Raw genomic sequence first — 24,898 nt, forward strand, 5'->3', positions numbered from 1 at the left:
TACACACCCATCATGTGCTGGCTGAAGCTCTGTTCGAGTTTTCTCCACTTGAGAATTTAGACCATGGAATTATGGGGGAAAAGAGACTGACAATCACTGGTTTTTTGTTTCTATTTTTATTTATTTATTTATTTAGACACTGAGTATCGCTCTGTCACCAGGCTGGAGTGCAGTGGCGTGATCTCAGCTCACTGAAACCTCCACCTCCCGGGTTCAAGTGATCCTCCTGCCTCAGCCTCCCGAGTAGCTGGGATTACAGGCACCCACCACCACTCCGAGTTAATTTTAATCAGGTCATAGATAAATGACTTAAATATTTTAAGATAAATCTTTAACATCTGCCTTTCCGTTGGATTCCTCAATTATGTATATCATATTTAAGAGAAGCCAATAAAACTCTCTGAGCTGAAGGTACAGCCTGAACTGCCCTTTCCCCATTAAATTGATCAGCTATTGATTCATTCTGTTAGTGTGTAGTAGTCTTTTCTTAAATGGAGCAAAGGCAATTGCGTGTGGATTTTAAGGCTTTTTATAGTATATAACTGTTCATATAGTGTTTGAATCACCAAAGATTTCACTGTTAGTTTGTTTTTCTCTGTTATTTTATTTTAAAACTAATACAGCAAAATTGAGTTTTTCGTATGTGTCCCGTTCTATGCATTTTAATATATACATATAGATCTATATAACCACCACCATCATCATGAGACAAAAACTCTATTTTGATTTCTTGTCCTTAACAGAGCAGAATAATAATTTAAAAACAAATTAGGCCGGGCATGGTGGCTCACACCTGTAATCCTAGCACTTTGGGAGGCTGAGGCAGGCAGATCACCTGAGGTCAGAAATTCGAGACCAGTCTGGCCAACATGGTAAAACCCTGCCTCTACTAAAAATACAAAAATTAGCCGGGCACGGTGGCACATGCCTGTAGTCCCCGCTACTCGGGAGGCTGAGGGAGGAGAATGGCATGAACCTGGGAGGTGGAGGTTGCAGTGAGCAAAGATTGCACCACTGCACTCCAGCCTGGATGATAGAGCAAGACTGTCTCAAAACTAAAAAATAAAAATAAATGAAAAAAAATAAAACACTGATAATATTAGTTGAAAATAAATGTGTTTGTTTGTGTAATTTTACCTGTTAGCATTTTATCATTGGTTTCAAGATGTATATTTCCATCTTCATAATGTAAAGCCTGGTGATTGACTATGACACTAAGATGAAGTGGTAATGGTAAGGGAACATTGAAGTCCTTTTGCATTTCTGTAAACACTAATTACAACAGATGTTTAGTCTCAACCTGTTTTAGCACAAATACTGAAAATGTTAACTCTTTGCAGTTTAGAAGAGAATTTCCTGTTATAATTAAGTTGTAGGTCAAATGTAAATTAGAATCTGTTCACAGTATCTTCTCTTTGTCATTTGGGTCATAAGAATTGGAAATTTTCCTTTCTTGTGCTCCCTCATTCACTTTCTGATGCTATTAATGACAATTTATTATTAATTGCTAGAGTAAACGTAGGTATTGGTCATTCACTTAGTAGCTGTTACAGTGCCGTTAATGAAGTAATGGATGAACTATGTTTCTGGTCTTACTCTATCTTATATGACTTGGTAAGTGTTGAAGGTGAATCCAGAAATAGGATTTCCTAGAACACTGGCATTGGTCTTTTGACCATTGCCTAGAAGTCTTTGTGGGACTTATGCCAAAATAACCATATCAATTAATTGGGACATTCAGTCATTTATACATTCAACTACAATGTAAGTATTTGGGGCCAGGAATTGAGCAAGAGAATAGGGAAATGAACATAAACAAGATATACCCATGGGATATGAGGGCGTATGGTTTCATTGCAGGATAGGGAAGTAAGAGCTAATACAAATTTATGCAGTGTGCTTTGGCATTGAGAGTAGAGCTATCAACTGTCTGGAAAAAGATATAAAAAACATAATATTGCTACAGTAGGGACAAAAGCATTATGCTAAGTGAAATAAGCTAGATACAAAGGAACAAATATTATATGATTTCAATTGCAATGGTTCAATTCATAGAGACAGTAGAATTGTGGTTATGAGAGGCTTGGGGAGCAGTTATGGGAGAGTTGTTTAATGGGTACAGAGTTTCAGTCTGGGAAGATCAAAAAGTTCTGGAGATGGACAGTGGGTGATGGTTGTCCAACATTGACTGGACTTAATGTCACTGAACTGTATACCTAAAAATGGTTCACAATCAACCAGGCAAGCCTAGGCATGGTGGCTCATGCCTGTAATCCCAGCACTTTGGGAGGCAGAGGTGGGTGGGTCACTTGAGGTCACGAGTTCAAGACCAGCCTGGCCAACACAGTGAAACCCCATTTCTACTAAAATACAAAAAGTAGTCCCAGCTACTCAAGAGGCTGAGGCAGGAGAATCACTTGAACCCGGGAGGCAGAAGTTGTAGTGAGCGGAGATTGTGCCACTGCATTCCAGCCTGGGTGACAGAGGGAGACTCCCTCTCAAAAAAAAAAAAAAAAAAAAAATCAACCAGGCTCAGTGTCATGCATCTGTCGTCCCAGCTACTTGGGAAGCTGAGGTGCATAGATGGCTCAAGTTCAGGGGTTTGAGTCCAACCTGGGCAACATAGCGAGACCCTGTCTCTTTTAAAAAAAAAAAATTAAATAGTAAGTTGTATGTCTATTTTACCTCAACAAAAGTAAGAATTTCATTCTTTCTTTTGATAATGATAAGTATCAATAAATGATAAGATAATATCATTATCATTAATTATCACATTCTGCTCATTTTAAGATATTCTTAATTTTTCTAAGGAATTTTTTATACTTTTCCCCCATCTTTTTTTTTTTTTCTTTTTTTTTTTTTTTTGAGATACTCTATCACCCAGGCTGGAATGTAGTGGCACAATCTCGCCTCAAGCAATTCTCATGCCTCAGCCTCCTGAGTAGCTGGGATTATAGGCACACACGACCATACTCAGCGAATACATATATTGTATTATTAGTAGAGATGAGGTTTCACCATGTTGGCCAAGCTGGTCTCAAACTCCTGACCTCAAGTGATGTGATGTGCCTGCCTCAACCTCCCAAAGTGCTAGGATTACTGGTGTGAGCCACTTCATCCAGCCCACCTTTCTCCCATTTTTTTGGTCTCTGTTATAATTTTTCTAATAAGATCTTATATGTACCAGCTAATCTCTAGCAAGGCTATGCCATTAGAATGTTTGTGTTAGAGCCAGGAAATATGGATGAAACTTGCTTTACCACCTTAGTCAAGCTAATATAATTCAGAACATCTGAAATAGTTTTGCATTAAATGATATATTTAATAAATTCTAAATTCCCATGTTTTATTATTTAATTGAAATAAAGCTAGGCATGGTGGGCATGGTTGCTGATACCTGTAATACCAGCAGTTTAGGAGGCTGAGGCAGGAGGATCACTTGAGCCCAGGAGTTCAAGATCAGTGAGCCTGGGCAACATAGTGAGACCCCGTCTCTAGAAAAAATGTAAAAATTAGCCTGGCGTGGTAGCATGTGCTTGTCATCCCAGCTACTCAAGAGGCTGAGGTGGGAGGATCACTTGAGGCTAGGAGGTCAAAGCTGCAGTGAGCCATGATTGCACTTTGGCACTCCGGCCTGGGCAGCAGAATGAGACTCTGTCCCAAAGAAAAAACAAAGAAAAAGAAAAGAAATAAATCCTTAGATGTTACAATATGGTTAACCCTTGAAACCAATAAGTGAAAGAAGCCAGTCACGAAAGAAGTCACATATTATATGAGTCTATTTATGTAAAACGTCCAGAGTAGGCAAATCTGTAGAGTTAGCAAGTAGACTAGTGGTTGTTTTAGAGCTAGAAGGGTCATGAAATGAGGGAAAATGGGAGTGGCAGCTAATGGGTACAGGGTTTGTTTTGGGGGAAGGAAAATGTTCTAAAATTAGATTGTGGTAATGGTTTTACAATCCCGTGAATATACTAAAAAATGTTAATTGTATACTTTGAATGGATAAATTGTATGGTATATGAATTATATCTCAAGCTATTTTGAAAATGTTTAAAGGGAATGGGATAGTTTATCTTTTTTTGAAGGCTTTTTTTTTTTGCTTTAGCATATCACTTATATGAGCTGAAAACAACAGAGCGGTGTAAAGTTTAGAATTTTGAATATGCATGTACTTCATAACAAAGCTGTCGTCTGAGAGAGCTTTCTGTTTGATCACTATCCCTGTGGACGTAAACGCATCTCAATGCAAATGTCAACATCTTCTGTAAACCTTCACATACTGAGTAATTGCATAGGGGCCATGCTGCTGAGGCAAGCACATACTGAGGGATTTTGTTAAGCCAGTAGTACATATATGCAAAACTAGGTAGACTGTAATGATGAGTTTGATGACTGTAGGGCAATAAAAATGAAATTTAGCAGTTCTCTTAAAAATGTAACCATACATAGAACTGCTTTCTAAAATTAAGTCTGTTTTCATTCAATTTATTTTTTTCTTTATATTTTAAGTTCAGAGAAAAATAACAAACACAGAGATGATTATCACTTTGTAAGATGAGGACTCCATGGAATAGTACCAGACAGAAACACTGTTTTTTTAATCTGGCTAGCCATTCTGCAGTTCCTGCCTGTAAGTGGTTAATATCTATATTTTAAGCAGCCTTGATACATCAGCCCTTCCGTTGTAAATGACCTAATATTCAAACACATACTTTTTCCATGCTAACTGCTACCAGAGTTCCTCAGCTGCTCCCCCTCCTATGTGAGCACATACATGCCCACCAAATCTGCCCTTCAGCTCAGACTCACCCAGCTCAGAGCACCGAGCTGCTCATGACTGCCTTTCTTTCATCAGCCACAATTTGAGCTAAATTCTTCTATTTCCCTTGTCAAACCTGAGACCCTTCCCTTCACTTGTAAATTACTTTCATAAGAAAATGCATTATGGGCTGGGAGCAGTGGCTCATGCCTGTAATCCCAGCACTTTGGGAGTCCAAGGCGGGGGGATCCTGAGGTCAGGAGTTCGAGACCGGCCTGGCCAATATGGTGAAACCCAGTCTCTACTAAAAATACCAAAATTAGCCAGGTGTGGTGGTGGGCACCTGTAATCCCAGCTACTCAGGAGACTGAAGCAGGAGAATCGCTTGAACCCAGGAGGTGGAGGCTGCAGTGAGCCCAGATTGCGCCTCTGTACTCCAGCCTGGGTGACAGAGCGAGATAAAAAGAAAAAAAAAAAGAAAAGAGAAAATGCATTGTGATTTCAATCTCAAGCTTCAGCATACCTTTAGAAATATAATCCATGATGGGGCTACCTTTATTTAAAGTGTGTTGGTTTTTACAGGCATACCTCAGAGATACTGCAGGTTTGGTTCCAGACCTCCGCAAAATAGCAAATATCACCATAAAGCAAGTTACATGATTTTTTTGGTTTCCTAGTGTATATAAAAGTTATGTTTATACTATATTGTAGTCTAGTAAGTATAAAATAGCATTACGTGTAAAAAATATACATACCTTAATTTTAAAATACTTTACTGCTAAAAAAGGAGCCTTCAGCAAGTTACTGTCTTTTTGCTTGTGATGGATCTTGCCATGATGTTGATGGCTGTGGACTTATCAGAGTGGTGATTGCTAAAGGTTAAGAAAGTAGCCGTGGCAGTGCAGCTTCTCTCAAAATTGGAGTCAACTCCCTCAAACGCTGCTTTATCAACTACATTTATGTAATGTCATAAATCCTTTGTTGTCATTTCAACAATGTTCACAGCACCTTCAACAGGAATACATTCCATCTTGAAACCCCTTTCTTTGCTCATCCATAAGAAACAACTCATCATCAGTTCAAGTTTGATGATGAGACTGCAGCAATTCCATCACATCTTCAGGCTGCACTTGTAATTCTACTTGTTTTCCTATGTCCACCATATCTGCAGTTACTTCCTCCATTGAAGTCTTGAACCCTCAAAGTGATCCATGAGGGCTGAAATCAATGTCTTCCAGACTCCTATTTATATTGATATTTTGTTCTCCTCCCATGAATCACAAAGGTTCTTAATGGCATGTAGAATGATGAGTCCTTTCCAGAAGGCTTTTAATTTACTTTACTTAGATCCATCAGAGTAATCACTATGGCAGTTATAGCCTTACAAAAATGTATTTCTTATATAATGAACTTGAAAGTTGAAATTACTCCTTGGTCCCTGTACTGCAGAATGGATGTTGTGTTTCCCAGCAAAAAAACAACATTAATCGCCTTGTACATCCCCATCAGAGCTCTTAGATGACCAGGTGCATTGTCCATGAGCAGTAATATTTTGAAAGGAATCTTTTTTTTCCTGAGCAGTAGGTCTCGATAGTGGGCTTAAAATATCCAGTAAACCATGCTGTCAACACATGTGCTCTCACTAGGCTTTAGTGTTCCATTTATAGAGTACAGACAAAGTCAGAATGGCAAATGAGAACTGGTTTCAACTTACAGTCACCAGTTGCATTATCCCCTAACAAGAGAGTCAGTCGTTCTGTCCTCTGAAGCTTTGAAGCAAGGCTTCAAAGCCTTTTGTATTGAATTCTCTAGCTATAAAAGTCCTTGATGCCGCCATTTTTTAATAGAAGGCTGTTTTGTCTGCACTGAAAATCTGCAGTGTGCTGTAGCCATCTTCATCAGTGATCTTAGCTAAGTCTTCTGGATAATTTGCTACTGCTTCTACTTCAGCACTTGCTTATTCACTTTGCACTTTCATGTTATGGAAACTGTTCCTTAAACCTCATGAACCAATCTCTTCTAGCTTCAAACATCTTCTGCAGTCTCCTCACTTCAGTCAGCCTTTATAGAATTGAAGAGAGTTAGGGCCTTGCTCTGGATTAGGTTTGTGCTTAAGGGAACGTTGTGGCTGGTTTGATCATCTATCCAGACCACGGAAACTTTCTCCATATCAGCAGTAAGACTGTTTGACTTTCTTATCATTCGTGAGTTCACTGGAGTAGCACTTTTAATTTCCTTCAAGAACTTTTCCTTTGCATTCATAACTTGGCTGACTGGTGCAAGAGGCCTAGCTTTTAACCTGTCTCAGCTTTTGATATGCCTTCTCCACTAAGGTTAATGCCTTCTAGTTTTTGATTTACAGTGAGAAATGTGGGACTTTTCCATCCACTTGAATATGTAAAGGCCTTTGTCGGGTTATTAATTGGCCTAATTTCAATCTTGTTGTATCTCAGAGGATAGGGAGGCCCAAGATGGGAAGAGCCAACTGGAAGAGCAATCAGAACACACACAACATGTATTGATTAAATTTGCCATCTTACATGGGCACGGTTTGTGGCACCCCAAAATAATTACAAGAGTAACGTCAAAGATCACTGATCACAGATCATCACAGCAGATATAATAATAATTTTAAAAGTCTGAAATATTGCAAGAACCACCAAAATGTGACACAGAGAGACAAAGTGAGCACATGCTGTTGAAGAAATTTGCCAATGCACGTGCTTGACACACGTGCATTGGCAAATTTGAAGGTTTGAAGGTTGCCTCAAACCTTCAATCTGTAAGAAACACAGTATTTGGGAAGTACAATAAAATGAGGTATGCGTGTACTTACGTATATACCTATAGATTTACATATAATTATTCATTTGTTCCAGAAATTAAGGCAGGCTGATTAAATGCCTGTTTACCTCCTTGAATATATGTTTGTTTACCTGGTTGAGCCCAACTGAAATATCACTAAATGAAAGTTTGTCTATTGAAATTACAGTTTATACCTCTTTTCGTGTATATTGATGTAGTTGTAACCCATATCTGTATTTAAATGTTTAGTGGTGTGCTTAGCACAGTATAAGCTATTGTAGAGATCCAGAGAGAAAAATAAAATATAATTCCTGGCCTTGTAGCGTTCAGTTCTGGAGATTCATTATTGTATTGCCAGGAAGAGCTAAGTAAACACTTTGGTAACACCAGAAACAGGTTGCTCAGAAGTCATAAAAGAAGAAGTTTTTGAAAGGTGAAGAGAACACAAGTTGTCCTAAACTAAGAGTGCTGAGCAAGAAGAGGAATGGAAGAAAAAGCAAAACAAAAAATACGTGTTTTGTCTCCTTGGGTACATTAATCTGTGTTAAGTCATGATTCTCTTAGTGGCAGAAACATAGACTTTAATTAAGGGGCAAGTGTAATTTTATTTTGTGTTCTAGCAGGATGAAGTTGCAAGGCCTGTAGTATGAAACTAAAGATAATTACTAGTGGGAAGGTTTATTTTGAGAAACATGGGGGTGGTGGGGGGGAGGGGGAAACCACTACTTTTATCCTACTTGTTTGCTATTAACATTTTAATTTGTAAATTGGCATACTGTAGCAGGGCAAAGTTTCATCTAGTGCAGTATCCTGTTTATAGTAGGAGGCCACCCTGAGTGTTTCCAAGAGAAACTGCACCACCCTCTCTGGCCCGAGGTCATGTTTGCTGGTAAACCCCTTTCAAATTTATGTCATGCAAATCAGTACCAGTTACTTCTCCTTCACCTGCTAGTTCGGGAACTAGCTTATCAGAAAGCTGTTTTATTTATTGATTCATACGTTCCCTGTAATCCATATAAAATTGTGTTACCGGGAACTTAAAATACTTACCAAAAGAAAAAAATTTAAAAATTAGATGATTTACATATGGATTACTTATTCTATTAGTATATACTGTATTATCTTAATTTATTTTCACAATAGCCCAGTAGCCCTATGAGATGAATATTATCCCTCTCTCCATTTTATAGGTGAGAAAAAGGCGCACAGCCCGAATGTGAAGTTTCATCTCACAAAGTGTATTGCGTGTCAAAATGTCATTTCTCACCACAATAGATATGTCTAAAGCTGTGAGTGCTGCCACTTTAGAAAACAAAGATCTTTGTACAATTATGTTTCTTAAATTTGGCAGATTTTGATGTTCAAGTATGAAGAACCTGAAAGGCAGAGGATCCTAGCATAAGGCCAGCATATTTACTGCAGGATGGGTAATGTGAGTGTGGCTCCACCTCGCCCAGGTCTAGGTGTGCAGTATGGCTACAAAGAGCTGCTGAGGCCAGGCGCTGTGCACTCCTGTAATCTCGGCACTTTGAGAGGCCGAGGTGGGCGGATCACTTGAGGTCAGGAGTTCAAGACCAGCCTGGCCAACATGGTGAAACCCCATCTCTACTAAAACCGCAAAAATTAGCCGGGTGTGGTGGCACACACCTGGAATCCCAGCTACTTGGGAGGCTGAGGCAGGAGAATCGCTTGAACCCGGGAGGCGGAGGTTGCAGTGAGTTGAGATTGTGCCACTGCACTCCAGCCTGGGTGACAGAGCAAAACTCCATCTCAACAAAAAAAGAAAGAAAGAAAGAAAAAAAAGAGCCTACTGAATACCCAGCCCAGAAGTGTAACAGTTTCATAAAATGTATCCAGCTGTTTTTCTACTAAATAAGAAATTCTTCAACTCCAATTCCAATTTAGTAGTCTATATGTAACAAGGTTAGTAAGGTATATATACCTATTAATTCCTGGTAGAGAAAGTGTTGATAAAGGATATCTATGAGTAATTTTATAATCTGAACTTCTTAGTAAAAGGAGTATTTTAAACAACCGCTACTAAGAAGGTGACTGATTTGAGTTCATCTCTGGGCTTCCACTTTGGCTAAAATGCTAATGTTCACAGTCAATGAAAAGAAAATGGAGAAACACAGGGCATGGTTGATCCATATGCATGACTGACTCTTGAAGAGCTAAGAGGTAACTGGACGGAATTAGCTGGCTCTTTGATTCCATAAGATCCTTCAAAATATTTTCTGAAGGATGAAATTAGGTAACAGATGTGAAAGTGTAATACTTTGAAAATTAAGAATCACTGGCACCTGCAAGTTATTAATGAGCCGCTCCCTTTATGACATTTTTATTCACTACTGGACTCTGAAAGGCTGTATGCGCCTGCTGTCTCTTTCTTTTCATTTTTCTTTTTCTTTTTTTCTTTCTGTTTCTTTTGTTTTTTCTTTTTCTCTTTCTCTCCTTCCTTTCCTCCCTCTCTTTCAAATCGATGACCTGACAGCATGCAGCAGTGGAGAAGGACCACATTAGTCAACTTACCTAATGCTTGCATGAATGGTGACATTACACAAGTTCACCTCTGTCACTCTTTCTATTTGACCCCTTTGTGTCCTTGGAGGAATTTTTAAACACTCTCTGAGTTTTTTAATGTGTTTCACTTAAATGTATTCTCTTTCACTTGGCAAGATACGTTCTTCTTTCTCTTCCTCTCTTCTTTCACTTCTTTTTATGCATCTTAAGTATGAATGTCAGTAGGTGCCCACTGGTGAAGTGGCTGGCCTTACTGTCTGATCATGTGCCTTTTGCATAATAGATACTCAAAAAATATGTGAATGAAATTTAAAAAAAAAAGAAACAGGCCGGGCGCGGTGGCTCAAGCCTGTAATCCCAGCACTCTGGGAGGCCGAGGCGGGCGGATCACGAGGTGGGGAGATCGAGACCATCCTGGCTAACACGGTGAAACCCCGTCTCTACTAAAAAAATACAAAAAACTAGCCGGGCGAGGTGGCGGGCGCCTGTAGTCCCAGCTATTCGGGAGGCTGAGGCAGGAGAATGGCGTAAACCCGGGAGGCGGAGCTTGCAGTGAGCTGAGATCCGGCCACTGCACTCTAGCCCGGGCGACAGAGCGAGACTCCGTCTCAAAAAAAAAAAAAAAAAAAAAAAAAGAAACAGGTGAGTTGCAGAGTTTTTTCCCCTCTTTTTTTTTTTTTTTTTTACAAATATGTCATTTGTCCTGGCAATAATATTTGTATTAAAAAATGTGTTAACCTAAATTTGGAAATTTTCTCTATTCAAGTATAGGGGATTATGGGATCTCAAGTGTTTGCCTTAAATATTGATGTTTTTCCTACAAATGTAACAAGGCAGAATGTGAAACTCCTTTGAAGTGAAGTAGGAATGGTGTTTGTTTTGGAGTACTGAAAAATCTTTTTACTCTTTAGGCATTATATGAGTTTAAATCTGTTTTGTCACCTAAGAGAAACAGAAAGCATGAGGAAATAATTCTTCTGTGGAATCTTCTGAAAGTGATATTGAATTCCCAAATCTCATCATAGAATATTGCCAATTGATGTTCACTTTAAGAGGCTTGATGATTGGTCTGTTTTCAACTAGTATGTTTATTTGCTTGTGCTTGTGATGTTGATGTGAGGAAAACCATTCCACAATTTGTTAAAATAATTAATGTTTTCTTCTTCCATTTTTTTAAGGAAATGGCAAAAATCCTTAATCACCCCAGAGTCTACGCTTTTCTGCACATACCAGTCCAGTCTGCCTCCGACAGCGTACTCATGGAAATGAAAAGAGAATACTGTGTGGCTGACTTCAAAAGAGTAGTGGATTTTCTGAAAGAGAAGTAAGTCTGTTAGTACTTAAGAAAATAACCATTTCTTTTTTCTTTCAAGAGCTTGTGGCAAAAATGCACTTATTGCAGCCTTACAATTAAAGGTACAAGAGAGAAGGCGAGACTTTCGAAGCTTTCAAAGCCTTTAAGTCTTCTTGGCACCTTTGATGTGGTTTTTTCTTTCTCCTCAGTTTATATCCACCTTCCATCTGTACATGACACACCATTAATTTGTGTAAGATTGCCAGTCGTTTTAAGGTAACGTGAATTGTGATTATTTTTATACCTGACCTGGTGGATGAAAACTGCTTTAGCTTTTGCTCTGTGTAAATCTCCTTTAATGTGGCTTTTTGAAGTCATGAACTGGTTTTGACATGGACGGAGGCCAAATCATGTCACTACAAAAATAGATAATTTTCTACTAAACAGCATTTTTTAAAGAGTATCTGGAATGTCTGTGCTTTTACACACAAAGCCCTGTAGTTTGCTTAAAGAATTGTGATTTACAAGAAGGTTTGAGGATTCTAATTTTTAAGGTTCAAATTGCTATTGACCAAAATTAAGGCATATTTACACAATGTCAGACATGAATGATAATTTTGTTTCCACAGAAAATACTTTCAGCCCATAATTATGTTCTTCAAAACCCTGCACCTCATCATCACCAAACATTGACTGCCTTCTGTGATTATACCAGGCAGGAAATGGAAGTACTGGCCAGGGTCACACAGAACCTTCTCAAGTCTGTGACGCTGTTCTCCTCTCTGGGGATATGTCATTTGTCTTGGCATATTTGTGGCCTGGGTCTTCCTACGTTTCATAAATTTTTTCCATAGCCTTTTCCTCTGTTGTTTTGCTTAATTAAGATACAACTTTTTATTTCCATCGTCTTGTTTATAATTACGTACCTTTGTACTATGTCAGAGTACTGCATGGATATGATTGCTTTATACAAATTGTAAGAAATTATTTTTCCACCTTTAATTAGTCATTTATCCTAACTGCATATGATCATTTTAAAATCATTTTCTTTCTTTTTCATTTCTCTATTCTTCCATACCTTTCCTTTACGTATCTTTCTAAGTTTTTTTTAATATCTAGGCTTTCTTGATTATCCTAACCACCAAGAATAAAGCTACTTAGAGTACATTCAAACAAATACAGCTAATTGTCCAAATATTCAAATCAGTGCATAGAAGGTGTATTTATTAAGTACTACAACCTTCAAAGTCGAAAATGGAAAATAGATCTCTACCCTTTTTAATACTTTCAAATCTTGAACAGAACTGTGTTAGGCTAAAGAATATAGATTTTTATGTGAAATGTCTGCCATTGGCCTATAGCGCTTTCTTGCCTTTCTTCTATTATTGCAGGCAAATTTGTCTCACATAAGAGAGTTCTTTTGGGCACGCTGGCACTGGTCAATGGAATATTTTCAGAATTTCAAGTCAGTTGTTGCACTTGTGAAATTTCTTCCTTCTTTGCCTATTATAGCAGTAGCGAATAAAAACTTGATACTTGTTACACAATATTTTCCCAAGTATAGACATGCATCCCCTGTGCAGAATAGACTAGAACACTTTCCAGATAGTTTGTTGCATTCATGTGATTAAATGAGGTTAGGGAATCAGCACCTCTCTTTTATCTTTATTTGGTTGAGAGCTGACTCAGTTGTTGGAGGAATTACTGTGGCTAACTTAACTGGGCAACAGTTTCGGAAGTTATGTTGTTCTGAAGGTCTATTAAGTCTGTTCCATCTTGAACAGTTGCAGCAGCCTCCATGAGCTATATAGAGGTAAAGAGATGATCATGTCAGGTATTAGGAAATAGTCTCTTGGATTTCTTTGGATCTGGGTCCTTTCTTTGGATTCTGAGTTATTGTGAGGCATCTATGTAGTTTTTCTAGAAGTATTCAACCAACTGGAGGATCCTAGAACCAACTATGTTTCCCAGGTATCTCTAGTATGTCTAGCAATGAAAATATTAGACATACCTGGAGAAGATATTGGAGATGCCTGGAGATCACACTCCATCCCATACCCACCCATATATAATTTCAGTTTCAAGTGCCATGAGTCAGTTGGATTGTAGAGTATGAGTCTAGTCAGTTAGCATCTCCGAGAGAATTTTAAATTAATTCTGTATTGTGTATATGCAGCAAGGGCAGAAGCAACCCTGGTATATAACTTCACATTTAGATTAAAAGTAAGATATATTGGAAAACTGTAGTAGGCAGCCAATATGACATACCTGCTTATGTATAGCAGATGACTGAGAAAACTTCAGGTAACCTATTTTTTTAAAAAAAGAAATCAGATAATCACTGCTAATAAAGTGATCCTAGGCCCGGCACAGTGGCTCACGCCTGGAATCCCAGTACATTGGGAGGCTGAGGTGGGTGGATCTTCTGAGCTCAGGAGTTCAAGATCAGCTTGGGCAACATGGTGAAACCCTGTCTCTATCAAAAATGCAAATTAGCTGGGCATGTTGGCTCATACCTGTGGTCCCAACTACTTGGGAGACTGAGGTGGGAGAACCGACTGAGCCTGGGAGATGAGGTTGCAGTGAGCCAAGATTACACCACTGCACTCCAGCCTGGGTGACAGAGTGAGACCCATCTCAAAAAATGAAATAAAAAAGTGATCCTTGCATAGTTTTAGACAGTGCATCAGAACCATAAAATTGTGTATTTTATCTAGTCCATCTGTTACTTGTGAAGAATAGTATAGACTTACTCCCATGAGGACAGTATAATCAGCTTTGCCATTTAGCGAAAAAGAGTTTCCCTATCCTCTTGGGGAAGTCCATCTACCTAGTGAATAATTTCCAACTATTACGGACATTTAGAAATAAATGAAATGTTTTAGACTAGGCACGGTGGCTCATACCTGTAATCCCAGCACTTTGGGAGGCTGAGGTGGGTGGATCACCTGAGGTCAGGAGTTCAAGACCAGCCTGGCCAACATGGTGAAACCCCATCTCTACTGAAAAATAATAATAATAATGTATGTATATTTATATACACACACACACACACACACACACAAATTAGCCAGGCATGGGCATGCACCTGTAATCCCAGCTACTCGGGAGGCTGAGGCAGGAGAATCACTTGAACTTGGGAGGCAGAAGTTGCAGTAAGCTGAGATCACACCACTGCACTCCAGCCTGGGCGACAGAGTGAGACTCCATCTCAAAAAAAAAAAAAGGACCAGGCGCGATGGCTCACGCCTGTAATCCCAGCACTTTGGGAGACCAAGGCGGGTGGATCACGAAGTCAGGGGATCGAGACCATCCTTTCTAACACAGTGAAGCCTCATCTTTACTAAAAATACAAAAAAATTAGCCGGGCGAGGTGGCGGGCGCCTGTAGTCCCAGCTACTTGGGAGGCTGAGGCAGGAGAATGGCGTGAACCTGGGAGGCAGAGCTTGCAGTGAGCCGAGATCACGTCACTGCACTCCAGCCTGGGTGACAGAGCGAGACTCCATCTCAAAACAAAACAAAACAAAACAAAAAAAGAAATAAGTGAAATATTGAAATATTTTAAATAGTTCTTATGTTTGACCTACTTTCCCCTATAAAAACTAGTATTGCTTTATGCCAAATAGATGAGTGCTTATTTTGGAAACACCAAAGTTTCAGGGCTTTCTTTAGAGTCACTAGTCTGGATAACTGATCCAGCACAAAATTGTCTTGTCCAGCCTTTATTAAAATTCAATACAGTATTTTCACTCTTGGAGGGCCTAACACTATCATGTTGTCCTGATTTGTGCATAACACTCATTCATAAAATGATCCTGACTTAAAGTGGTATGTTTGGTGCTTTCTTTTTCTGTTTTCTTTTTAAAAATCCTTCCTAAATGGTGGCCCATTTCATTTACATCTCTTATTTCCCCAGAAGTCTTTGAAGCCTTTTTTGTAATGTGCCTTTAACAAATAAAAGTCTGTCTTTCTTCTCCAGCAGTGTGAGGCTTCTCAAATATTAGTGTTATGAGTTATGGACAAGGCATTTCCTGATCCGTTTCCTTAAAAACTCCATTTTATAAGACAACCTACAGCATTTAAGATTGAAATCCAAACTATGGGAGTTTACCTGAAGCTGCAGGCTTTTAAACCACTGATTCTGTGACATTGGTAGAGTTGTGATTCTCAAATAGTGGAAGTGAAATATTTGTAATTAATTTTCTTTACGGTTGAAAATGGCCCATGTTTTAGCTGGGAGCAATGTAAGTTTATATATGAGCCAACTAAGCCGGTTCATTATTCTCTTCAGTTGTTTGAAAGTTGGCAGCCATCATCACAACAGCAGCTGGATACAAGATAACCTAGCAGTGTTGGCACATGTTGAGGCATATGGGAATTTATTAAATCATGCAACCTTTGCAAAGAAGAGTGTCTAAATGACTTAATATACTAATTCAAACAACTGGCCATGAGCAATCATATGCCTTAAATTATTCTATTCAGATTTATTAATCCAATTGAACATTAACTGAGTAATTTGATGTTTTTATCTAAATGGATAAGGTGATTTTTTGAAATATAAAATGGGATTTGTAGGGTTATGGGAAGAAAGTGTATAGAACAAAGCAAGAGGTACAATTCTGGTTTTAAAAATAATCTGTGATTGGCTGGGTGCAGTGGCTCACACCTGTAATCCCAACACTTTGGGAGGCTGAGGTAGGAGGATCACTTGAGCCCAGGAGTTCCAGACCAGCCTGTGAGACCCTATCTCTACAAAAAATAAAAATAAAAAAATTAGCTGAGCATGCTGGTGTGCACCTGTAGTCTCAACTACTAGGGAGGCTGAGGCAGGAGGATAACTTGAGCCCAGAAGTTGGAAGTTACAATGAGCTATGATCATGCTGCTGCACTCCAGTCTGCATGACAGAGCAAGATCCTGTCTTTCAAAAAAAAAAAATTTGTGTTTTTATATTTTAAAATATGTATCTTATATATTTTACTATCATTCATTGTCACATAACTGATGTCTCTGTTATCTTTTTAACTTATTACTGAGATTTTTTTTAAGTATAAAACATGAATGATTCTTTTTTTTTTTTATTTTTCCTGTATTTTTGAGAGAGTTACTTCCCAATTCAATGATTTTGTACTGTGTTATGTTGGGAATGATATAATTAGGGTTCTCAGGGCCTTAAGGCATTAGACAAGAACTTTTATTGGGTCTCTATCATTTGAGCAGCAGTGAATTTATAGTCATTCCCCAACATAAACAATACATTAACATATATTCAAAAAATGACAACATGCAGAGTTCTTAAGCATATGTTTTAATGCTAAGTAAAGCAATCTTTAAGTCCTCAAGTTCACACATTAAAATGTGAAAGAAACATGTAAGAATATCCTATGGATAGATACTTAAGAAATGAATCAGTTTATATATTAAAAGACCTAACTGTTTAGATAGACTATTTTGTTAGAAGTCCAGTAGCTTTTTGGTTTATGTTAACTAGACCTTAACTAGTCAACATCTCTATCTTTCTCACTTGGTAACTACAATTCGAATGAATTAATAAACAGTTTTGTTTTTACCCACAAGTTGCATGGATCTAATGTTAAGTTGCGTCTTACTGTGGCATCTCTGTGTTGATTTTTAATCCCATGATATCATTCATTTTAGAATTTGCCATTATCATTTCTTAAGGTACTGTGTACTTCAGGGTTAATTTCCCTTGTTGCTTATAAAATATTAACCATTTTAGCACTGTGATATTTATTATTATTCCCCTAAGTTCACTATACCCAGAGACTGCCCAGTGAAATGCCACAGCTAATAAGCAATGAACACTCACGGGTAAAGAGGAATCTTTTGCAGGGCGAGGAGAGAACAAACTAGAGGGAAAGTAGCAGACTTGCAGAGGAAGTTTCATTCTCTGATCTCTCCACTGTATATTCATTCAGCGGAAGGGGCACAAGGGCATAAAGCCAGTATTACTTTGGCAGGATGATGACTGTGAGTGAGTCATTGAGCTAACATATATCGTCCAGCCTATCCTATGACCTACTTTTCCAGCCTATCTGCAAAAAGGATGCTAAATTATTAACATCCTGAGTAATTTTTCTTTCCTGTCATTAGTCCTGGTCATCCATGTGTGCTTATTGGAACACAATCTGATAAGAGCTGTGTTATGTTAAATTAGTGTTTTATTCTGCCTTATTCATCTAGTTTTAGTCCTAGTGGCTTGGATATAAGTAGAAGAGAAGAAAAGAAATGCAAAAGAAAAAAAAAAGAATGATTCAGCAAGGATTCGATAATTATGTTTTCTTCCAGATGCATTCCCAGATGTGTTTCTGTTCACTAAGTAACCACCTTCAAAATAATTTAGGCAGAATACTTCCCTGAAAAATGTTTTCTGGCTTTATGTCATCATATCTAGTATCTTTAGCTAAGTTGTTATTTTGGATAGCACTAAGGTCTTGTTCACTGTTTTTATCTTTTGCCAAATTTCTTTCTGAGGTAGTGAAGTTCTTTTCCCTTCTCTCTGTTGCTACTTTTAGAACTTTTCAAATGAATAAATACATATCATTAGATCAGTTATTTAGTAGAAAAACATATTTACTTTTTTTTTGCTTCTCCAGTGTGTTGTTATATTTAGAAGATTATATGCTAAATAGATTATGGCATGATGTGCTAAATACCATATCATTTTGGGACTACCCCAAATTCGATTCACTGGTTTGAAGGCAACTGTTATTCTATGTTGACTTGCTTTCCATTTCCTTGTAGCCTGGTAAAGAAAGGAACCTCATTTTTCCTAAACTTCATTCACTTTGTATCCTTCCTTTACAATATGATTATGTTATTCCTTTCAGAAATCATCTTCTCTTAATCTCCTGTGCATTTTTCCTGCCTCAGTGGTATATCATAAACATAAGGGTCAAATCACATATACACGAAGTGGTAGAATAATAGCATTTTTTTTTTGACAGAGTGTTTTCATATTCCACAGAGTTTGCATGTTAACTCATTATGTTACAAAAACTTAGCAAAGTAGGTAGGGTTAGTATTTTTTTTTTTTTTTTTTTTTTTTTTTTGAGACGGAGTCTTGCTCTGTCGCCCAGGCTGGAGTGCAGTGGCGCAATCTCGGCTCACTGCAAGCTCCGCCTCCCGGGTTCACGCCATTCTCCTGCCTCAGCCTCCCGAGTAGCTGGGACTACAGGCGCCCGCCACTGCGCCCGGCTAATTTTTTCTATTTTTAGAAGAGACGAGGTTTCACCATGGTCTCGATCTCCTGACCTTGTGATCCGCCCGCCTCGGCCTCCCAAAGTGCTAGGATTACAGGCGTGAGCCACCGCGCCCGGCGGGTTAGTATTTTTAACTTGCATTTTATAAAGCAAATATCAGGGTTCAGAATGGTTAGAAAGATTTGTTGAGGACAGGTGTGGTGGCTCATGCCTGTAATCCCAGCACTTTCAGAGGCTGAGGCAGGCAGATCGCTTGAGTCCAGGAGTTCGAGAACTGCCTGGACAACATAGCAAAACCCCATCTCTACAAAAAATACAAGAAATTAGCCAGGCACGGTAACACTCACCTGTAGTCCCAGCTACTTTGGAGGTTGAGGTGGGAGGATCGGTTGAGCCTGGGAGGCAGAGGCTGCCATGAGCCGAGATCACACCACTGCATTCCAGCCTGGGCAATAGAGCAAGACCCTGTCTCAAAATAAATAAATAAATAAAAGAAGCCCACAATGAATTAATGCATACTGTAACTATATACCCTCAGTTTCTACTGTGGTTCTTTTTACCAGTTCCAATAACATACATTAATTAAATGATTTATATTTTTATCAGTTATGTGTCCAGACCAGTAATAAATGCAATGGTAAGAATACCAATAATACGTAACATGATAATCATAATAAAACAATTATCTAATATTTTTGGGTGTTTACTTTTGTGCCAAGCACTACTGTTAAAGCATTGTATGCTTTAGGTTGCTTAATCCTCAAGGCCCAAAGATGTTAAGTAATTTGCCCAAAGTCATGCAGTTAGTGATAGAACCTTGATAAAATCCAGGCCAGGTGATTACCCGGCCAGTACTCTTATCCATAGTGTTATACTGCTGGTCTAATCTAAGGTATTTCCCTCTAGCATTGGAGACAATAAAGGGGATTCAGCAAATACTGAGGAGAAGAAATGTACAATGTAGACTTAGAAGAGAAGATGAGGAAGGCATGCATGGGGGTCAAAAGTAACTCCTTGGTGTCTTGAGTAAGGCATAGTAGAAAATGATGTAGTTAATCCAGATAGGGAAATGAGAAGGAGGAGGAGTTGGGGTAGGAAAGATGAGTTTGATGTTGGACATGCTGAATTTGAAGTGACTATCTGGAAAATCTGGGAGAGAGCGCCCCTTAGGCTGTAGAAAATATGGGTCAGGAGCCAACAAGAAAGATGAGGGTCTGGAGATAAATGCTTGGGAGTAATCAATATTTGAGTAGTAGATGAAGTTACAGGTAATGAGATCATCCAGAAGGAAAAATGGAAGGGTAAGAACAGAAGTCTAGGGAACACCAATATTTCAGTAATAATGGGAAAGGAAAAAGGATTCTGTGGCAGGTTAAAAAGGCAGGGTCAGGCCCATGGAGGTGGAGACCCAGGAGGAAATAATACCACGGAAGCCAAGAGACAATACAGTTGTAGGAAAAGGAAGGGAATAAGGGCCAAATGTTATTGAAAGTTGCCTCTTTTAAGCAAGCACTGGGCTGGGGGCTCTGGGGAGTATGAAAAAAACAAAAGATATTGTTAGATTGCTTTCTTTTCCAAATATCATGAGTATTCAAAAGTTATTGAGATGTACTAACATCTAAAGTCAGAAATCTTCATGGTCCTTTTTGTACTGCAGCATCCCAGTTCCTAGCCCAGTGCTCAGTTTGTCCTCGTTGACACCCCCACAACTCTGCACCGTATACATGTCAGGAAGGGACTTGAGTAAGAAGCAGGGATAATACATGTCTGTTGAATGAATGGCACTTAACTCTGGAACTAATAAGAGAAAGGCTTAGAGCAGTATTTCTTGGTCTGTTTTAATTAAAGTTCTCTTTTCATAAACAAGAAAATCCTCTTTGCAGAAAAAGTGATACATTCCCTTTAATAGTACATAATACTTTGCCTTCTTAGAGATTGTGTGTTCTGTGGACCCCTGCTGGCTAATAGCTAACAATAATTATTAGGCAATATTTATTGAGCCTATAATATGTTGAAATCAGTGTGGTTTACATGGTACTAAGTGGTTTACATGAGTTAACTCCTTTAATTCTCACAATGGCACATATTACATACAAAATCTTATTATCCCCATTTTAGGGTGAAGAAATTTAGGTACATAGAAGTTAAATAACTTGCCTGAAATCACAGTGCTAATCATTGCCAGAGTTCAGATCCAAGCTCTACCTTGTGGATCTCCAAACTTTATTCATTGCTATTATAATTTCCAAGTAGGATCGTTTTTGGAAACAATAGGGATGATAATTTTCCAATTAAAAATTATACTGCGCTATTAAATAGAAAAAGTTATATTATACACGACATCTCCTGGACATTTAATACAACATTCTATAGTCAATATCTCCTCCTTTTTACCTTCACTCTCCATCCCATCACTGGGTGAAGGGATCGATAAAGAAGCTGTGTTTGTTAAAACAGAACGACTATATGCTCCAGCGGTCCCACTACTAGCTGTTTATCCAAAGGAAAGGAAATCAGTAACAAAGAGATACCTGTTCCCCCATGTTTATTGCAGCCCTATGCCCAATAGCCAAGATAAGGAATCAGCCTAAATGTCCATCATCAGATGAATGGATAAAGATATAGCACACACCAGAATACTATTCAACCATAAAAAGAATGAAATTTTGTCATGGCAGCAACATGGATGGAACTGAAGGTCATTATGTTAACTGAAATAAACCAGGCACAGAAAGACAAATACTGCGTGTTCTCACTCATATGCTGAAGCTAAAAAAGTTGATCTCATGGAGATAGAACATAGAATGATGCTTACCAGAGAGTGGAAAGGGAGGCAGGTGGTGATGAAGAGAGATTCATTAAGGGGTACAAACATATAGCTAGATAGAAGGAATAAGTTCTAGTGTTCGGTAGCACAGTAGAGTGACTATAATTAACAACAATTTAGTGTATATTTCCAAATAGCTAGAAGAGAAGATTTGAAATGTTCCCAACGCAGGAAATGATACATTTTGAGGAATAGATATCTTAAATACTCTAATTTGATCATTACGCATTGTGCGCATATATGAAAATATCACATATACCTTCCATAAATATGCATAATATTATGTATCCATTTTTTATGTAACATTTTTAGAAAATGAAGCTATGTTTGAATGTGAACATGAGGAGAAAAACTACAAATAAAAGTAATGAGTGTTTTATCTGTAATAACATCTTCAATTATAAAACTGCAGAGTTTCCTAATGAAGTATGTGTACATGTTTTAAAATAAAATGCTAATGCCAGTGGTTGTTACATGTTGCGAAGCTATTATCCATTCTAAACTACATTTCAAAAACTGTAAGTCCTCATGTCTTCCTCCTACTTATCTTCCTTTCTTAAAGCCAAGTATATTACATCTCTAGCTTCAACTCCTGCCCATAAGCACCCTGTATTCCTAACCACACATCCATTTCATCACCTGCTGCAGGCACAGGGAGAGTCAATGGAGGGTCACTGTTGCCTCCTTGTACTCCTCCTTATCATCATTCTCACGTTCACTGAGTCCTCATTATGTGAATGGTCCACTTTAGGACCTTATATTCCTATTGAAAATCAGGAAGAAATCAAGGGGCCATGTACAGTATGTGTACTTTTGAATATTCCACTGGACTTTGCAGTAATACGAAAAGGTGCCCTAATTAAGTCCTCAGAAAACAATGAGAAAAAGAAGACTGGGTGATGTAACCCATGATTTTTTTAAAATGCTGAATCTCAGATTATTAAGATCTAACCAGGGCTGGGTGCGGTGGCTCACGCCTGTAATCCCAGCATTTTGGGAGGCCGAGGCGGGCAGATCACAAGGTCAGGAGATCGAGACCATCCTGGCTAATACGGTGAACCCTGTCTCTACTAAAAATACAAATAATTAGCCGGGTGTGGTGGCGGGCGCCTATAGTCCCAGCTACTCGGGAGGCTGAGGCAGGAGAATGGAGTGAACCCGGGAGGCGGAGCTTGCAGTGAGCTGAGATCCGGCCATTGCACTCCAGCCTGGCAATAGAGCGAGACTCCATCTCAAAAAAAAAAATAAGATCTGACCAATTTGAATTCTGGAAATAAGATCAAAATGTCCCTGTGAATTAACATTAATTTCAAAAGAGACTAAGTTTTGCATTTATTCTATTAGTATTTATTTGTTACAGACCGTGTGTCCAGCACTTGTTAGGTATAGAATATTAAGAAATTAGTAAAACTTGATAACTGTCTTTTAGGGACTGATATTCTTAAGTTGTAGTTAATATTAGGTAGATGTTTATAAGCCAGAATGTTTGGTAAGTATGGTAAAACCCCGGTGTTAAATCCAGTATGCAAGGAACGTAAATGTTTATTATAGGTTTTGTATGGATGAGAAAGAAATACTGAATTTAGAGGTCTTAGATGAAAATCCATCCCCTTTCTTCACATAATTATACTTTATAAGTTTCATTTTATTTGTGATATAATTAAATCTACCAGTGTAGAGAAAGATTTTAACTAGGTTACATATGCACACGCACACGTTTGCATGCATATATATTTATGTATATAAAAGTTGTAGTTTGATTCATCTGCAAGCGACAGAAAAAATATGGCGTAAAAAATAAAAGTTTATTTCTCAGTCATGTAAACGAAGTCCGGAGCCAAATGGTGGAACTCTGTAAGGCTCCAGCATGTCGGAGATGTAGGATTGAACTTTCATCTCACGGTCAAAGATGGCTACTTAATCTCCAGCCATCACATCTGCATTCCAGATAGCAGAAAGGCAAGGGGCAAACAAGAGTGCATGTTTCTTCCCTTTTAATACTTTCTGAAAGTCATACCCGTCACTTTTGATTATGTCAGATTGTCAGAACTTAGTCATATGACCACACTTACCTGCAAGAGAGGCTAAGAAAATTTAGTGTTTAGTTTGAGTTTTTTTGTCTCCCTTTAAAGAGCCTCTTGGAAAGAAGGGGAGATGAAATGGTAGGGAGCAATTAGCAGCCTTTGCCACAGTCACCATTTGTCCACTCTGCTTGCCACACACAGAACTTACTCCAAGAGAGAGAACCCCAGTCCCATCTAGTTACCCTGTCATTTTATAAGTGCGTGATCTCTGGGTGATGCTCTGTGTTTTTCAGGAAGTTCAGGTGTGGCTTTCCATGGGCTGATGGATATAAGCTAAAAAACAACCTAACATTCCCAATATAAAATAGAATGTAAATAAGAAAATATTTAAAGCTCCCATTTGAAAATTGGGCGAATAAGAAACACATGAGTTTTCAATAGGAATTATTAAATCTTGCTTGGTGGAAATCCTGGAGCCTTTCTGCACAAGCACTGCAGGACAGTCTTTAGTACCCCATCTGATGGCCCCTGGCTTTCCTCTGTGAGAGATACGCCTTAGTCCTTTGTCCTCTGTTGCTCCTATCTTCTGTGTCCATATCTGAGGTGGTATTAGGGTGAATGCTCTTCTGAGTGGGTTCTAATACTTCTTTCTGGTACCAGCATGAGCCCTGGCAATTGTGTTAGGGGTTGTACAGTAGCAGGCTGTGCAGACCGTCCTGCATTTTTGGCAGTCCAAGTCCCTCACAAACTTAGTAGCCTTCTAGTCTGTTTCTTGTCAGTTCCATGAACAACTATAGGCAAAGGTCTTAACTGGACATAGTTTTGAACCTAAAGATTCTGTCTTTTATTTACTGGCCTCTGTCCTTCTTCCCTACTCTGAACTTACTGATGACTCCTTTGAGGTCATCTGAAGCACTCTTAATCACGTCTCTGCCAAGAAACTCAGCTCATGTATGATAGGGCACCAATCTTCTGAGGTGACTATGATACTGTAGCCAATGCTTGTAATTGCTTTGCTTGGCTTTTTCAGACCTCCAAACATCAAAATCACAGGACCCTCAGTCAAATTTAATTCTAATTCACAAGGAGAGTGGTTTTCTAAGCAAAGCTATTTCCTTTCTCTATCTTCTTTGTTTTCTTTTCTTTTTTCTTTTCTTTTCTTTTCTTTTCTTTCTTTCTTTCTTTCTTTCTTCTTTCTCTTTTCTTTTCAGGTATAAGTCCATCTTATTTCTTTTTCTAAATTTTTTACTTTTAAGTAAATTTATATGGGTACATAGTAAATGTATATATTTATGGGCACATGAGATACTTTAGGCATACACTGCATAATAATCACAGAGTAAATGAGGTATCTGTCACCTCAAGTAATTTTTCATTTCAGCAAAGCTGCTTTCTTACTCAGCTTGCAACCAGCTAGTCATAGTCTGAGTTCCTTGTTACTA

The 24,898-nt window shown here is 38.4% G+C and overlaps 1 protein-coding gene across 1 annotated transcript in view; it reads left to right on the forward strand.

The window, feature by feature from the left end:
• CDKAL1 (CDKAL1 threonylcarbamoyladenosine tRNA methylthiotransferase) overlaps positions 1 to 24,898 on the forward strand; it is a 705,645-nt gene that overhangs the window by 459,141 nt on the left and 221,606 nt on the right. The window contains exon 11 of the mRNA XM_007973575.3: positions 11,266 to 11,411. Within this exon, the coding sequence (XP_007971766.3) occupies positions 11,266 to 11,411 (146 nt within the window). The remainder of the gene's footprint in view (positions 1 to 11,265; positions 11,412 to 24,898) is intronic.

Source organism: Chlorocebus sabaeus, chromosome 17 (assembly GCF_047675955.1).
Source record: "Chlorocebus sabaeus isolate Y175 chromosome 17, mChlSab1.0.hap1, whole genome shotgun sequence".
Lineage (NCBI taxonomy): Eukaryota > Metazoa > Chordata > Mammalia > Primates > Cercopithecidae > Chlorocebus > Chlorocebus sabaeus.